We start from the raw sequence: 17764 nt of genomic DNA on the forward strand, positions 1-17764 counted from the left end.
CGAGGAATTGGGGTGAGCTTTACCAGACCTTAACATTCAGAAGCACAAGTTTGGTTTAGTGTTTCCCACATATTCTTGTCCCCTTTGGGTTCCCATTCAAATGGGTGGAACTTGGATGCTGACTTTTTATATCACAGTGGAAGTCTGATTAGGTTGTGTTAGGCAGACTTCCAGGGATGAAAACACAGATCAAAGAAGCCTGCAGCCGGAGACCTTTTGTGAAATGATGTGGACCCCAAGGATCTCGGCATGCTTGCTGAGGCTGCTGCTGGGGATTTAGGAGGCCTGCATTCTGTGGCCCTGCTGATTCACCAGTGACCCCAACTTTCTTATTTTATAGATGGGGATCTGTTGAGTTCTTACATTTCCTCATTCCAGAACCTGTATTTGATTTTACATTCGCGACCCACCCTATTAGCTTCCTAAGGCTGCCATAACAAAGTACCACAAACTGGGTGGCTTAGAGCAGCACTTTATTGTCTCACGAATTTTGGGAGGCTAGAAGTTCTAAATTAAGGTGTCACAGGACCACGTTCCTTCTGAAATCTGTAGAGGAGGATCTTTCTTTCCCTCTTCCAGCGTCTGGTAGCCCTGGGTGTTCGTGGCTTGCAGTGTAATTCCAGTGTCTGCCCCCGTTTTTACTGGGCATTCTCCCTGTGTCTCTTCATGTAGTCTTCCCTCTGCATGCCTGTCTCTCTGCCCACATTCCCACCCCCCGCCCCGCCCCTTTCTTTTAATAACACCAGTCATTGGACCAGGGCCTACCCTGATGCCCTCATTTTAACATGATTACCTCTGTAAAGACCATATTTCCAAACAAGTTCACATTCTGAGGTACTGGGGTGGGGTAGGACTTCACTCTGTCTTTTTGGGGGAATACAGTTCAACCTGCAACACCTTTCATTTGTGTTTTCACCTGTCTAAGCTTTATTTACTCTCCTGCTTCATAAAGTATGATTGTGTGAAACCTGCTGGGCCACCAGCTGACTTTTATATCTCTGTATGGTATAGGCACCCGGGAGATGAAGTGCAGCCTTTGTAGGAGAGAGTGTAATGAACGACACACCTTTAGTTGTGTCTAAAGGTCTGCTGAACTATCTAGATAGTAGGTGCTGTTATATTTCGGAAGCATTTTTATTTCTGTGATAGTCATGTTATTTTTTATCTCTAATTATTAAGATTCAGGTTTAAACATTGCCTTGTAGCGAAACTTTTTTTTTTTTTCCCTTTTTAGGGGTTTGCCGTAAAATGGGCCTTCTGACTGTACTCGCTGGACTATGGCTGTTTTCCTCAGCAAAGGCAGATTCAAAAGCCATTACAACCTCTCTTACAACAAAATGGTTTTCCACTCCGTTGTTGTTAGAAACCAGGTAAGAAGACATTTTTTTTCTTTCACGTGTTTGAGTGAAAATGTAGGCTCTGCTAGTGAATATTCAGGAGGTTTTTAGGGCGTGAGGTTCTCATCACATGCATTTAGTAAGAGCTTCTTTCAGTGTGCACTGTGCTTGTGCGCTGTTCACAGGCTGTTAGGACACAGACTCTATCTGTCAGCAGGCTAGGACTGAATTGATGATAGAGATCTTTAGGGATTTCTTTAGACAAATATATTGAATTGGTTAAATTATTATGTTATCGTCCAGGAAAAGTGTAAATGTGGTACTAAAGGAAGAGAGAGTTCTACTTAAAAGAAATTTTCTATTTATTTGAAGAAGGTGTTAAGAGGTGTTTAATAAAAGGAAGAGAAGAGAGCTTGGCAAGGTGGGGGAAGAGGACATGACCCTCCCAAGAACTTGGAAGGAGACCCCAACATAAGAGAGTGCAGGGGGAAGCTAAGAAAGTGGCCACATTTTATCCGATTGTAGCATCTCCAAAATCAGGATGCATTTAATCAAATCAATGTTATCTTAAAATGGGTGGCATCTTTCACTCAGTGTTTCATAAAACAATGATATGTCTTAAAATTGACAGTGTCTTTGGGCAGCATTTCATCCTGCTATTCCTGAAACATACTGGACCCCAGTCTCCTACCCCATCTCTACCTTAGTGCTCCTCTGCTGGGACTGTACCATCTGGGGCTACAGGAAACTCTAGAAGATGATTCGTGCCTGTCTGCCTGATCCCCTACATAGCCATTTCTATCCCGCTTTGTTCCTAGGGTCTTGGTGCAGAAAATGAGTTTCAAAGGCCTAGGCCTTGAAGGGATTTAGAGCATAGCAAATATGCAGTAAATCACATCAGGCTTCCCACTGTTATCTCTCAAGCTAGAAGAGATTCCCTGGTCTGGGGAGTACAGAAGAAAATAAAAGTTGAAGGAAACTTGACAACAGCTCAAGTGAACCCTAAGAAGGAGTTAGTAGATGGATCGTAGAAACCACACATATGTTTTTAGGAAAAAAAGAAAACATACATCTCAGTTTCTCAATAAAGAAGATCTCCCAGGGACTTCCCTGGCAATCCAGTGGTTAAGACTCTGTGCCTTCGACGCAGGGGGTGCTGGTTTGATCCCTAGTCAGGGAACTAAGATCCCGCATGCCATGTAGTGCGGCCAAAAAAAAAGATCTCCCAAACTTGGAAAAAAGAATTGACAGTGTCTTAAAATTGATAAAATGCAATATAGTCAATGATTTCTTGGGAGATTTTAACCCAAGTGTACGTTTTATTTAGTGTTTGTAATATAAATATAACCAGATACCTCTCTTTTAGTCAGTTTTTTGTTTGTAGAGGGAAACTTATTTTTATTGTATCTCAAATAACATATAGCTAGGACCTGTAGAGAATCTTTCCAAAGCATACATTTAGGTAGGTGAGCCATGAGCATTTGGTAACTTTCAGAATTTGATATAGCTGGAAATTTGAACTGTTGTGTTATATCAGTTAACTTTGTGGTCTAATTTTATCTTCTGACATCTTCCCCTTGATCCCTAGGAAGATGTGAATGAAGAGTCTGTTGTGTTGGTAGTGTATACGGATAGTTGTGCCTTCTAAGGCAAAGCCTCCTCTGGTACAGGATTGAGGAGAGGCCAGTGGGAACGTGGGACGCGTAGGAGCCCGTCTTGACCTGCTGAGGAGCCTCCCCGACTTTCTGCTGAACAGACTTTCTCCCATCACTTGTCTGTGCCTCCCTTTCCTCAGCAATAAAATGGCAAACCCCCTCCCCCCGCAAAACTCCAACAACCCCGTCTCACCCCCAGAAACCCCCAAACTCCACTGCATGTATTTCATAGTGATGTCACAATAACTAATTTGATAAATAGGTCGAGCCCCTCAAATGTCCGCGCTTTGTTGGATCTTGGTGGTTGTAACAGTGAAGTGTCTGAAGGTCATGTGAGGTCCTGGACTGCCTGAGCCAGGACTCTTGTAGCTGAACATTTTTTCTTCCTTTCTGCTAATCTTATTTTGGATGATTTATCTGGTGTCAACCTAAGTCATTGAGATTTACTATCACTTTCTAAATAATTTTGTGCAACTAACCGTAACGGATGTTTTACGATATTCTGCTTAACATTCTTCACTGGATTACATCCCATTACTCTCACTTAGACTAACAAATTTCTTGGTGTTTGTCTATTGTCTTAGAAGAGTCTTATGGCATATACTTATGGACTTTTGAGAAAGTATGCTAAAATTGTCAGCCTTAGTTGATCAGTTTTTTTTCAGTTTCTTTGATCTCTGTGAAGTGAGTACTGTAAACTGTTTCCTTCGCTGCAACTTACCCATAACAAACATAGCGCCTTTTCATGATATCCTGGCCATTTGCCATTTTGGTTCATTATTTTTACTTCTCTTCTGTGGCTATTTGCGAACAGTTTGCCAAGGAAATGGGACGTGTAGGCAACTCAAAAACACTGCTGTGCTTTTTTGAAACTACTCTATATTCACCTCCAGAGCTAGCTGAGGCCACTCTCCTTCCCTCCTGGGTCCATGGCAGACATTGATGGTGGGTCACAGCACTGTCCATTGGGGGGAGGGTGAAGGGCCAGAATCTTTTTCCACACATCGAGGCATGTAGCTAATACAGACATTTTGTCTTTTTTGCTTCTGGCCCTTAGGGACTAAAACTATTCTTGTGTGTATTTTTATTTTTAAAATTTTTTATAAATTTATTTATTTATTTGACTTTTGGCTGTGTTGGGTCTTTGTTGTTGCACGTGGACTTTCTCTAGTTGTGGCGAGCGGGGGCTACTCTTCATTGCGGTGCGCGGGCTGCTTATTGGGGTGGCTTCTCTTGTTGCGGAGCACGGGCTCTAGGCGCACGGGCTTCAGTAGTTGTGGCTTGTGGGCTCAGTAGTTGTGGCTCGCGGGCTCCGTAGTTGTGGCTTGTGGGCTGTAGAGCACAGGCTCAGTAGTTGTGGCACATGGGCTTAGTTGCTCTGCGACATGTGGGATCTTCCCAGACTAGGGATCGAACCCTTGTCCCCTGCATCGGCAGGTGGATTCTTAACCACTGCGCCACCAGGGAAGTCCCTTGTGTGTATTTTTAAGTTGGACCTGATGCTAATGAAGGGTTTGTAGCTTTCTGGTTGTCCATGAAGTGATATATATTTAATTGAAGTAGAGCCCTGAGTATGTTTTGAGCAGCTGTAGTTACTAAAAGAAATATTGTGTAAGTAAAGTTTATTATTAAAGTTGAAACAATCATTTATTGAGTGCTTATACAATCGTTTATTGAGATATTATAATGGCCTGGGAATGCAGCATGATAGATTTGCGTGATTGAGATTGGAATGTAAATTCCAGATTTTTGATTTACTAACTCTGTGCCCTTAAGAAAGTTAACAAGTTTATAAGTGGAGAGAATGGTATATATATATATATATAATGTGCTCTCCCTCTACCTGTCACCCGGTTTTAGTGATTGTCAACTCAAGTCCAATAACCGTCACCACCACCACCCTCCTACCTTCTCCCGCTAGAATATTTTAAAGCAAATCCCAGACATCGTATAATGTCATCTGGAAAACTATCAATATTTTACTCAGTGGAAGTTTTATCGATATTTTACTCAGGTATCAGAAGCTAAAAAACAATTTAAAACAAAAAGCAAACAAACTTAAGCATACTATAAACAAATGGCAGCGTTCCTTTTAATAATACCTTGTATTGTTCCTGTCTTCCGTGGATTACTTCAGTGGATCTGGTAATTAATTTTCTTAAGGCTGTTTGACACTTAGACGTTGTAAGACTTATTTATGCAGTGGGGTGAAAAAGAATGTACGTTAAAGAAGTTTTCCTGTAATTATATGAAAAGTATATATTTATGTGCATATGGCCTCTGTAGGAATCTAAGCTAAGATTCACTTTGTATTCTTACAAAGAATACAAAGCATTTACTTGCATATCATAATCTATCTGTTTTACTACCTGTTTTCTTAGACTATAAGCTGTTATAAGGTTGGTATGATGTCTATGTCAGTTACTCGAAAGCCTAGAAAATGCCACACTCAAGGGGGCACTAAATAATTTAATACATTATGATGATGGGTATTTTCAGAAACCTATTTTTAGAGAAGCTGTGCATTACCAGGAAATGTTTCTTATGTTGCCATATTTCTGTGTCTAGCTGTGGAGTAGAGTGAGAGTTGTACAGCCCAGTGTTGACAAGTAATGGGAAAGTCTTCCTTTGGCTAGGTAAGCTGCTATCCAGATCTGTAGTTTGCTTTCAGACAGGGAAAGACCACCACTACATTGGTATGCCTTGGAGGAGAAGATTACCGATTTACATGAATCATTCAATTAGTACATGCATTTTCTTTTAAGGGATTTTAGGCTCTTGAATGCAGGGAAATGTAGAATAGCCATTTTATTTTAGGTCAGTACAGTAGTGTAAAGTCAAGGAAAAAATTAAGATGGCATTAAGTTCTAAGACCTGATTTTATTAAATCAGTGCTAACTTTAAACTAATATTTGGTGATTTTGAAAATTTGGATTTGTGGATGTAAAAAGATTACGACATGCTGCCTTTAGTCTCCTAGAAATTTTTCTAGGGTTCATGTTTTCCTTGGGAGAAACTTAGGCGAAAACATATTTTTTTGTTCTTTGCAAGGTATTTCAGAAAATGAGTGAGCAGAACTAGTACTAGAATTATCAATTTCCTAATTCTGCTTCTACTACTGACAGCATTTTCACAAATGAGATTTCATAACCTTTCTTTATATTGGGACTTCCCTGTTGTTACAACATTTCTATTATTCTAGGTTTCTTTAGGGATACCTATTAAGCTATTAAGTGAATAAATTACTAAGCTAATTATTAATAGCTAATAAGCTAGTAAGACTTGCTTATCATTAGAAAATATATGTTATACATGTTCGTGTATAATATATATTATCAAATAAAAGCCAAGCTTTGGACATTTGGTAACTTAAAAATCTATTTTTACTCTCCTTAGTAATATAGCTTATATTAGAAGATTTCATTAAGTTGTTTTATTTCTGATATTTCCCCCTTTTCTCTCAGTGAGTTTTTAGCAGAAGACAGTCAAGAGAAATTTTGGAATTTTGTAGAAGCCAGTCAAAATATTGGATCATCAGATCATCACGGTAAAATTGAAGCAAATGCTTCTTTGACTTCGGTGTCTGGGAATATATTAGAAAAATTGATCTCTTTCAGAGTATGTGTGGCATGGCAGTTAATGGAATACATTTTTATCTTTACTGACTAGAGTTGTGATGGTAGCCAGCAGAGTCAACACAAACTAGTAATTATTTTTGAAAAAGTTTATAACTTTGGTGATAAGAGCTACCTTTGATTTTTCTTTTTGTTTCTCCCCTTGTTTTTGTTCTTTTGTGTTCTTTTATTGAAAGTGCTACATGAATATTTTGTGGGAGTCAAATTCTTTTAAAATCATTTAGCATTTACTTAATAACCATCAGATTTGATTCACTTTCTTTTGTTATGAACTAATTATACAACTGATCTATTATCTGTTAAGTTTGTTATCATTAAGTTAGTGCCATCCAGAATGTTTTCCATTATGCATGCCAGCCACACACAACTGGAGTGTCAAGGTGTCAAATTAATGACAAGGTAAACTGTATCACTTGTTTACAGTTTCTGATGAGCTTTCACAAACATTTTCCAATTCAATATAAGCTACATAGAGTATGAACATTAATAGTCAAAGATGCTGATACATGAGTAGTTAAAACCTTGAGTATTACATTGACAGGCGTAAGTCCTTGTTGAAGAGAAAATGTGTAAAAATTATGTGACTGCTGTTAATATTTGACTAATTGATTTTTAACTTTATGATATTTAAAAATTAATACATATTTAAAAAGTCAAGTCTGAATCTTTTTTCATGATTTAAGTGCATAAAAGTTTTGAACAAGCTTTGGTTACATAATTTGTAAGCTTTAGTTACATAATTTGGAGTCAGCTAGAGTTGAGTTATCAAAAAATCATTTTAGTTTATGACTTCATAAAACAAATTTATCAAAGTAACTTTTGTAATGAATTTTGAATTCTGACGTTTAAAATGAAATTTCTTCAATATAAATGCTGATGTGTTCCTGGTTAAAATTAGGGGAGTATGAATTCTTGGAAGTGACCATAAAAGTACGTTAAACATTTTATTTGAAATACGGGTCATAGTCCGCCACCCAAAGATAGTCACCGTTAACATTCTGGCAACATTTTAAGATACTTCTTTCTGATCTCTTTTTCTACTTAGAAGGTGCTAATGCCATATAGAACCTTTTACATTTTGCTTCTTTTTTTGCTGTACACGGGCCTCTCACCGCTGTGGCCTCTCCCGTTGCGGAGCACAGGCTCCGGACACGCAGGCTCAGCGGCCATGGCTCACGGGCCCAGCCGCTCCGCGGCATGTGGGATCCTCCTGGACCGGGGCACGAACCCATGTCCCCTGCATCGGCAGGCGAACTCCCAACGACTGCGCCACCAGGGAAGCCCCATTTTGCTTTTTTAAATGTGAAATATTTTTCTTAAATTTCTTTTTGGAATAGATAATAGTGGTTTAAAAGTCAAAGCTATACAAAAGGCTATACACAGAAAAATCTTATTCCTCCTGTTTCTCTTGGCTTTTTATAGCCATTTAAATTAATTTGTTTAGTCTTCAGTGTTTTTTTATTTTTTACAATAAATACATAAGTATGTATTCCTATTTCTTATTCTTTCTAAGAGTAAGAAAAAATTGCGTACTATATACATTGTTTTGTACCTTGTGCTTTTCGTTTAATATATCCTGGGGATTTTTTCATACTGGTACATGCGTTTTTTTTCCCCTCAGATAATGTGTTCCAATTGTTTTAATGCTTCTCCCCAAACTACAGTTTCATTAGTATTCTTTAATATCTTGTACTTCCTCATCACACTGCTCCATCTTGTTGGGTTATTTGAATAGATAACATATGCAGACACTGTGGTTACAAAGACAAGTCATAGTTTCGGGCTTTGGGGCCCCAAAGGCTCTTTGGGAGGGGCAGTTAGTAAGTAGGTAAATGAGTAAATGATGTGCTAAGTGAAAGAGCTAAGCGAAGAAATATTATGGGAGCAAAGAAGAGATGAACTTGGTCGAGTGAGGCATGGGGTAGGGATAGGCGGTGCCTCCCTGGAATAGGTGCTCTCACAGCTGAATTCTTCCTGAGGAAGAAAGTAGGAGTTAGTCATCCAGGTAAGTGGGAGAATTGCAGTCTAGGGAGAGGGAATAGTCTGAACAAAGGGAAGAAAAGTCCAATTGCATGGTGTACTTCAAGGAATTCTAAGCATTTGACAGCAGCTCAGGACAGTATAATGGTAACATTTTGCAATCAGTATGCTTTTGTAACACATAGCTTTATACTTTATGAACTATCTTATTTGGATACCTCTAGTCATATAGAATTATTTTGGTTAATGTTCTTCCTGACAGGTACTGATTATTCCTATTATCATGCAATATTGGAAGTTGCATTTCAGTTTCTGTCGCGACTACAGCAGAATCTGTTGAAATTTTGTCTGTCTCTTCACTCCTACTCAGCGACAATTCAAGCCTTCCAGCAGGTGAGTTCAGTGCTTACACGTGACAGTATTCTTTAGTGGTTGCATATCTTGATCGGCTGTATTGCAGTTGTCCTGGCATAGTATTACAGAACTATACCTTTTCTACCTGAAATTGTCTAGGATTTACAATTTGTTTATAAATAATAAGCAAAATTGATGATGTTAAATCTTCAAATAACATATTATAAAAAATATAATTTGCACTTATTTTCATTTAAGGAAAAATAAAATATCTACACAAAAAACTGCCTACCAGACTTTATTTATACAGCACAGGTGAAGAGAGAGGCGATACAGTTTTTGCTAAACCAGTTAACCCTGAGTGTGATCATAGCCTGTAGATCTAAAAGCGGTTCACGGGAAATACAGCAGATAGGAAATGTGAAACAATATCACAGGAATACAGTCAGGAAAAGCTAGGATGAGGAAAGCTTTTTAGTAAAATAATCTGATTTTGTCAACAAGTAAGTTAAAAGGAAAAGAAAAGAGGGAAGGAGGAGCGTCAAGAGAGACTTTAAGAAGGTGTCAACTGGGGCTTCCCTGGTGGCCCAGTGGTTGAGAATCTGCCTGCCAATGCAGGGAACACGGGGTCGAGCTCTGGTCTGGGAAGATCCCACATGCTCTGGAGCAACTGGGCCCGTGAGCCACAACTACTGAGCCTGCGCGTCTGGAGCCTGTGCTCCGCAACAAGAGAGGCCGCGACAGTGAGAGGCCCACGCACTGCAATGAAGAGTGGCCCCCGCTTGCCGCAACTAGAGAAAGCCCTCGCACAGAAACGAAGACCCAACACAGCCAGAAATAAATAAATAAATAAATTTTAAAAGGTGTCAACTTAATTCAACGTGTGGATCTTGTTGGATTTTTAAAAAAAATTTATTTATTTTTATTTTTGGCTGTGTTGGGTCTTTGTTGCTGCGCGCGGGTTCTTCCCCAGTTGTGGTGAGCAGGGGCTACTCTTCGTTGCAGTGCGCGGTCCTCTCGTTGGGTGGCTTCTCTTGTTGCAGAGCACGGGCTCTAGGTGCGTGGGCCTCAGCAGCTGTGGCACTTGGGCTCAGCAGTTGTGGTTTGCAGGCTCTAGAGCATAGGCTCAGCAGTTGTGCAGGCCCAGTTGCTCCGCGGCATGTGGGATCCTCCTGGACCAGGGCTCGAACCCGTGTCCCCTGCATTGGCAGGCGGATTCTAAACCACTGCGCCACCAGGGAAACCCCTTATTGGATTTTGAGTTGAACAAACTCGTAAAAAATACCAAGAGAATCAAAGGTGTGTATGCTGATTGTATGTTTGGTATAAAAGAATTGTTAATTTTAAAACCTTTTTTTTAATTCTGAAATAAAAACAGCATAGAAAATGACTCACAAGAAATATATAGTATAAAGAATTATAACGAAGTGAACACTCTTGTAATTTTCACCCCGGTCAGGAAACTGAATTTAGCCAGGCACCATGGAAGCCCTTGATGTGCTGTGTCCCCATCACAGCTGACTTTTGGCCTTCAAAAGGAATCACTTTCTTCTGTTGGAATCATTTGCTGTTTTTTTTTTTTTTAAAAAAACATTTCATTGCCCAAGAGTTCATCACCAAACAATAGAGTTTAATCTTGCCCAGTTTTAAAAAAATTATTAATTTTTTTTGGGGGTGAGTGGTCTCTTAATTTATAGGTTCTCCCTCTATCCCTTTCTTTTCTGTTGAAAAACTTATACTGTTTGCCCTATTAATTTTTTTTCTTTCTTTGGCCCCAGCAAGGCCCTTGCTGGATCTTAGTTCCCCGACCAGGGATTGAACCCAGGGCCCCGGCAGTGAAAGCGCTGAGTCCTAACCACTGGACCACCAGGGAATTCCCAATAGATTGCTATCATTGCAGAAATTTCTCTTGTACAGCACTCGTCTATAAGAATAAGGGTGTTACTCTGTTTTTCCCCTCTCCCCTTTTCTTACAATAGCTTTGTATGGGATTTGACACTGAGACTTTTTCTGCTCAATTTGATGTGAAATTCGTTTTCCTTAACTTTTGGAGGTCAGCATGGTTCCCTATTCTGTTGATTTTATGTTGTGTTAAAATAGGGTGGCTTTAAAAAAAAGGTAGCTTTTGCTTTTTGAAATTTCCTGACTCTGCTCCCCTCTTTCACTTTTATATTTGGACTTTTTCTTTTATTGGCTTTTATCTCTGTCCTGCTTGAGTTTTATTCTGCCCTCAGCAGTTTGTCCTTAGAGGTGGGGCCCTTTCCTGGAAGGGAGTCCTAGCCTGTGAGTTATGAGTTCACAGTGGTCAGACTGCCTTGTGCTTACCTGTACTAGGTGAAACAAAACCCGTCGGCCCACCATACTTTCCAGTGAAAACCTTTTGGCTGTTTTGGGGTTTTCTTGTTTTCAGGATCATCAAAATCTCTGCAGTTTCCCTCTACTTCTATGGCCTCTGATAACCACAGGTCATTTTTGTGTTTTGTATCATGGGGATTTCCTTCCACCTAGTTTTGTCATAAATGTGGTCCACTGGTTTTTGTTTTCATTTTTGCTTTGTTTTTATGGGAGAACTTGGGAAGATTGAAAAACTATGCTGCCGGTGGCCATCAATACAGAATTGTATTACTTTTTTTTTTTTGCGGTACGTGGGCCTCTCACTGTTGTGGCCTCTCCCGTTGCGGAGCACAGGCTCAGCGGCCATGTCTCACAGGCCCAGCCGCTCCTTGGCATGTGGAATCTTCCTGGACCGGGGCATGAACCCGTGTCCCCTGCATTGGCAGGCGGACTCTCAACCATTGCACCACCAGGGAAGCCCTGTATTACTTTTTTAAAAAGTGTGATAATGGTAGTATGTTTTTTAAAAAAAATCTCTGTGTTTTGGGAGTTCCCAGGTGGCCTAGTGGTTAGGATTCTGGGCTTTCACTGCCATGGCCTGGATTCAAACCCTGGTTGGGGAACTGAGATCCTGCAAGCCATGCGGCCGGCCAGAAAAAAAAAAAACCAACAAAACACTTCTGTGTTTTATTGAGATATAGTGAAACATTATAAATGAAATGCTATTTGGAGCTTGTGTCCAAATGATCCAGTGGAGTGTGGTAGGAAGGTGGAAGAAATGAGATTGGCCATGAATTGATAATTACTGAAGCTGGGTCATGGGTACATAGGGGTTTATTGTACTGTTCTTTCTTCTTACAAACACAAGTTTGTAAGTTTTGTAATAATTTACAAAAAAGAAGAAAAATGTAATGGAAAGTTTTCATGTTAATTTTTCATAGCAAGCTTTCCATTTCTCCCCATCTGTTCTTAATTATTTGTATTCCAGCAGTAGAAAAGGACATTCAGTAGGAATGTGTTACATAATGACATCAGTGTGTACCCAGACCTTGTCAGTGTGTCCTTTCCTTTCCCCATCTCTACACACTCATGCTTTTCAGTGTGCCTCCCGTTTAAGTTGCAGGTGGACTTATCTCATTGTGCCTGGGCGTTAGTGCATTTCACTCTAAACATACCCCACATCTCATTCAGCCTTTCCTTTGAATATCTTAGTGTGCTCCTTGGATAATTTTACCTTTCCATCTGTACTCTTTTTTTAGGCCCCGTTGGTTTTTTAGATTCAGCGTCATTCTTCCTGTTTCAGGGAGGGGCTTCACATTAATCTGCGTATTATACTTAATTAGGACTGCATTGTTATACGTTGACACTTACAATTGACATTTGTAAGCTTAGTTTTCTACAAGGTACTGTGTTCCCTGGATATCTTTTTTTTTTTTAACATTTAAAAAATAATTATTTATTTTTGGCTGCATTGGGTCTTCGTTGCTGCGTGCGCACAGGCTTTTCTCTAGTTGCAGCGAGCGGGGGCTACCCTTCATTGTGGTGCACGGGCTTCTCATTGCGGTGGCTTCTCTTGTGGCGGAGCACGGGCTCTAGGTGCACGGGCTCAGTAGTTGTGGCGCAGGGGCTTAGTTGCTCTGCGGCATGTGGGATCTTCCTAGACCAGGGCTCAGACCCGTGTCCCCCGCATTGGCAGGGGATGCTTAACCACTGCGCCACCAGGGAAGTCCCCCCCGGATATCTTTTGATATCTTCTGAGATAGAATTTTAAAGTTCTGTTTTGGGGATAATAATAACACCTACCTCATGGAATGATATTGGGAGGAACTAGATGAAATAATACAAAGAAAGCAGTGAAACGTAAAGCTCTTTCTGTCACATAATGGGTGTTCGGTAGATGTTAATTTCTGCTTTTACTAATGTTGTTTTATTATTATTTTATTACCTATTTAGAATATTCATGTTTTTGTCTTGTTTTTGGTTAGAGATTATTTTTAAAAATGTCTGTGTCTTAAATGACAGATAGCAGCTGATGAACCTCCACCAGAAGGATGTAGTTCATTTTTTTCAGTGCATGGAAAGAGGACTTGTGATTTTGGTACCCTTGAGACTCTTCTACTAACAGCTTCTGAAAGGTAGATTGTGTGTTTCTTTATTTAAACGTCATGCATTCATTGTGCTTTCTTCTATATCAGGTCCGCCGTCTGATTTTTCGTACGGGTTTTTTAGTCTGTAGGTGTAGTGGTTTAGAATGTGAATTCTGGAACCAGAACCAAGTAGATTTAAATCCCAGCTCCATCACTTAAAATAGTTTTGTGAATTTAGGCAAATTACATAACCTTTCTTTCCTCATCTTGTTTCGAAATAGAGATAATAAGAGTACTTACTGTTATTGTTACTTAGTAACTAATGACTGTATCGGAGAGATTACCTAGGCTTTGTCATCAGCTTAGTAAAGAATATTCTGTGTATTAAAGCCAGTGCCTGGAGTAATGATATTAGTGATAATGATCTCTCAGGATAGTATTAGTTTCAGACAAAGGAGACTATTTAAGATAATTGCAAGCTTAATTTGAATATTAAATTGGTAATCAGTGGGCTGATTTTTTTGCTTAAATGTAGGTTTCCTGTGGTGGACAAATAACAATAGGTACCTCTTGCTGTCTGCCTAGGGCAGTAACCCCTCTGTACATCCTCCAATGCTGTTAGAAATTGTATAACAGCGATCTCTCTCTCTGATACTGCCCTGCTCTACCGGAAGTGCCAGGTGGTGTTTTAGGTGGGGAAATTTTTCTTTAGTGAGATTATCTGCTCAGCACCTGTCCTCTGCCCACCAAATGGTATGAGTGCTTTTTCCTCAGGGTGATAACCAGAAACTCAGTGAGCATTCAGCTGTCTGGGGTGAGGTATGGACATTCAAAATTGGCTGCATAGTAAAGTGCTGTTTCCTTGGGGAAAACAAAATTGGCTGACTTGAAAAATTCTTTCTTTAATTTGTTACAATAATGCAGACCTTTATAAAGAAAAGAGTGATAATGTCTCCTCTTCTGAGAGGTGGTAATTATTTTTAATGGATTGGCATATATCCTTTTATACTTTTTTCTGTGGTTATAAATTTATACAGGTAGGTAGGTTTATTTTTATAAGGGGCATTTTCCACTTAGTACGTGTAGGTATACCTCCTTAAGAAGGATTGGTAGGCCATAAAGTCTGTGCATTAAGATCTGCTAATATCTTGATGTCATTCTTAGAGAAGTTTTCTTGAGGGGGGAGTTTTAAAGTTTATGAGGATAACCTAAATTTTAGATGCAGTAGTAGGATGATCATAATAGTAAAAATGATAGAGGAGGGAGATGCTGTAATTGGGAAGTTACACGCTTAGATGTATCCTCTGCTTTTTTGCATTATTTGCACTTAGGTCTTCAGATAAAAAGGTAATTACATTCTATTTATATGGTAGAATAATTTACTAAAGTTTTAGTACTATGAGGGCTGGATGTGTATCCTTTTTCTGGCTTTTTTACCCCCTGCTCTAGAAATTGGTAACAATTATTAGTCAAAGTCTACATTTTAAGGTTAGTATTTATATAATGTACATTCGTTAATTTTAATTATGAACAAATAAGACTCATACCTGTTTTGTTTTCAGTATTCTTACTAACTGAAAACTATTTAAGATGCTTATAATGTTTGCTTAAATTATCATTGCTGTAGCTTCATTGTGTACTGTTTTTAATGTTTAAAAGCTTTTTTAAGTTAACAATTTTAAGCTTTTAATATTTATTTTCAGACCAAAACCTTTATTGTTCAAAGGAGATCACAGATATCCCTCATCTAATCCTGAAAGCTCAGTGGTTATTTTCTACTCTGAGATTGGCTCTGAGGAGTTTTATAAGTTTCACCGACAACTTGTATCAAAAAGCAGTGCAGGCAAAATCAATTACGTATTCAGACATTATATATCTGTAAGTATTGACTTATTTTATGACTGTTTTAAATATTAGTTTGCCCACCACAACCTTAGCACTTCAGCTAATAATTTCCCCCTTTATAAAATGATTTGAACTACTTTTTTGGGAAGTGTAGTACTTTCATCAAATCTGTTATTTGCACATAGGAGGTACTTTGCTTGCCTTTCTGAAGAAATGTAAAACAATATGCCTAAAAAATGGCCGTATAAAATTGACATTCTATTTCAGCTTTGATTTTTTTTTTTTTTCCCTGGCCATGCCATGCGGCTCCTGGGATCCTAGTTCCCCGACCAGGGATTGAACCCGCGGCCCTGGGCAGTGAAAGCACAGAGTCCTAACTACTGGACCGCCAGGAAATTCCTTACGTTCTATTTCAAAATGAACCATGTAAATTATATTTAATTTGGTCCAGATTTAATATGGTCATCATACTATGGAACTGATTCTTGAATTCACTTCCTTTCCAAACCCTTTTTTTTTCTTTTTGGCATCTTTTTATTTGATAGAAAAAGGATTTCTAAAGAGGTAAACTCAGGCAGAATTGATTTAAAATTAAACTTTCGAAACCTTGTGTGGCATTTAGCATTTAAAATATTTATATGTAAAGATTGTTGGCCTTTAAAGTTTCTGTGTCATGTTAAGCTCAGTAAATATCGGATGTTAAGTCCATGGGAAAGTAAAATAAAAATTTTAAATGAAAATTTATGTGAGCAGAAACAGATTTATCAATATCCAGTTTTGGACACCCGCCCCCCCCCCCCCCCCCCCCCCCCCCCCCGCCGCCTTGCTCTATTGCTGTTTTTTTTTTTTTAATATTTATTTATTTATTTGGCTGTGTCAGGTCTTAGTTGCAGCACGCAGGATCTTCGTTGGGGCATGTGGGCTTCTCTCTAGTTGTGGCGTGTGGGCTCTAGAGTGCGCGGGCTTAGTTGCCCCACCGCACATGGGATCTTAGTTGCCCAACCATGGATCAAACCTGCGTCCCCTGCATTGGAAGGTGGATTCTTAACCACTGGACCACCAGGGAAGTCCCTATTGCTGGTATTTAAAGGGCCATCCTTATTCAGGATGATGGTAAGCCTGTGACATTAGGTCAGCCCAAACCCTGCCTGAAGACATTTAAAGTCAGTAAAAAAATGTACACACACACACACACATTTACACACACGGTCTCAACAAAGCACTTCTAGGTTTGAAACCTCACCAGTTTTCAACCCTGCGTAGGTTCCGGAAATGCTTTTTTGTTTTCTCCATTTCTTCACATGGTTTGGTGACCTTTGCCCTTTCCGCTATCCCATCATCTGTTTTTTGTTTTTTTTTAAATTTTTTTTAAAATTTACTTTTGGCTGCCTTGGGTCTTTGTTGCTGCGGGCGGGCTTTCTCTAGTTGTGATGAGTGGGGGCTACTCTTTGTTGCGGTGCGCGGGCTTCTCATTTTGCTGGCTTGTCTTGTTGCGGAGCGCCGGCCCTAGAGCACGTGGGCTTCAGTAGTTGTGGCTCGCAGGCTCTAGAGCGCAGGCTCAGTAGTTGTGGCACACGGGCTTAGCTGCTGTGCGGCATGTGGTATCTTCCCAGACCAGGGATCGAACCCGTGTCCCCTGCATTGGCAGGCGGATTCTTAACCACTGCACCACCAGGGAAGCCCCCTTCATCTGGTTTTGTTTCTACCTTGGAATTCCCGTTCTCACACTTGTGGCAGGATCCACAATCTAAGGATTCCCATGGAAGTTCAAGCATGTTTTGAGTGTGTAATCCTAGGTGATGGCTATGTGACATTAACATGGTCAGGCCCTGTATGCTGTGATGCATAAAGAGCTAGGAGGGAATGCGTGGAGAGCTGAGTGGTGATGGTGGAATACTTGCTCTGCTTGCAGAATCCCAGGAAGGAGCCTGTTTACCTCTCTGGCTATGGTGTGGAGTTGGCCATTAAGAGCACTGAGTACAAGGCCAAGGATGATACTCAGGTGAAAGGTGAATTTGTAAATTAAGACCAATGTGTTTTCTTTTCTTTAAATATGAGTTAAAGGGGAATTTGTTTCTTTAATGAAAAAGAATAGATTTAGGAGTATTATGAACCTATGTTTGAATCTTGGTTCTGCTATATCTGAGTTGGGTGACAAATTCTTTAGGTCCTAATTTTTTCCTCTGTAGAGTTCAGATAATGATATATGCCTCTTGAAGTATTTTTGAGGAGAAAATAAGATGTAGAGGTAAAGAATTTAACGACTTTTTTCCACAAAAGAGTTCAGTAGCTATTGTTATTGATGATAGGTAGTTCACAAATAGTAATTAATTTGTGACCCAATGTGAAATCTTAAGCTATCATATAATTAACAAACAGTTTCATGTTTTTATATTATTTTCTGCACTTGGAACAGTTTACTGTGGATACTTCCTGTTGTAATATTCTAGGGTTTTGAATTATTTCAACAAGTTTTATGCGTAATCTTTTTATGTCCTTTGAGCTTGTTTTAAAAGTAAAAATGATTGGTTTTGGTA

General features: G+C 39.4%; 1 protein-coding gene across 1 annotated transcript in view; it reads left to right on the forward strand.

Moving 5' to 3' along the window:
• UGGT1 (UDP-glucose glycoprotein glucosyltransferase 1) overlaps positions 1 to 17764 on the forward strand; it is a 116499-nt gene that overhangs the window by 3587 nt on the left and 95148 nt on the right. Inside the window, exons 2-7 of the mRNA XM_060017005.1 lie at positions 1235 to 1370; positions 6457 to 6539; positions 8870 to 9000; positions 13318 to 13430; positions 15086 to 15260; positions 17140 to 17236. Coding sequence (XP_059872988.1) covers positions 1235 to 1370; positions 6457 to 6539; positions 8870 to 9000; positions 13318 to 13430; positions 15086 to 15260; positions 17140 to 17236 — 735 coding nt within the window. The remainder of the gene's footprint in view (positions 1 to 1234; positions 1371 to 6456; positions 6540 to 8869; positions 9001 to 13317; positions 13431 to 15085; positions 15261 to 17139; positions 17237 to 17764) is intronic.

Source organism: Delphinus delphis, chromosome 7, assembly GCF_949987515.2.
Source record: "Delphinus delphis chromosome 7, mDelDel1.2, whole genome shotgun sequence".
Taxonomy (NCBI): domain Eukaryota; kingdom Metazoa; phylum Chordata; class Mammalia; order Artiodactyla; family Delphinidae; genus Delphinus; species Delphinus delphis.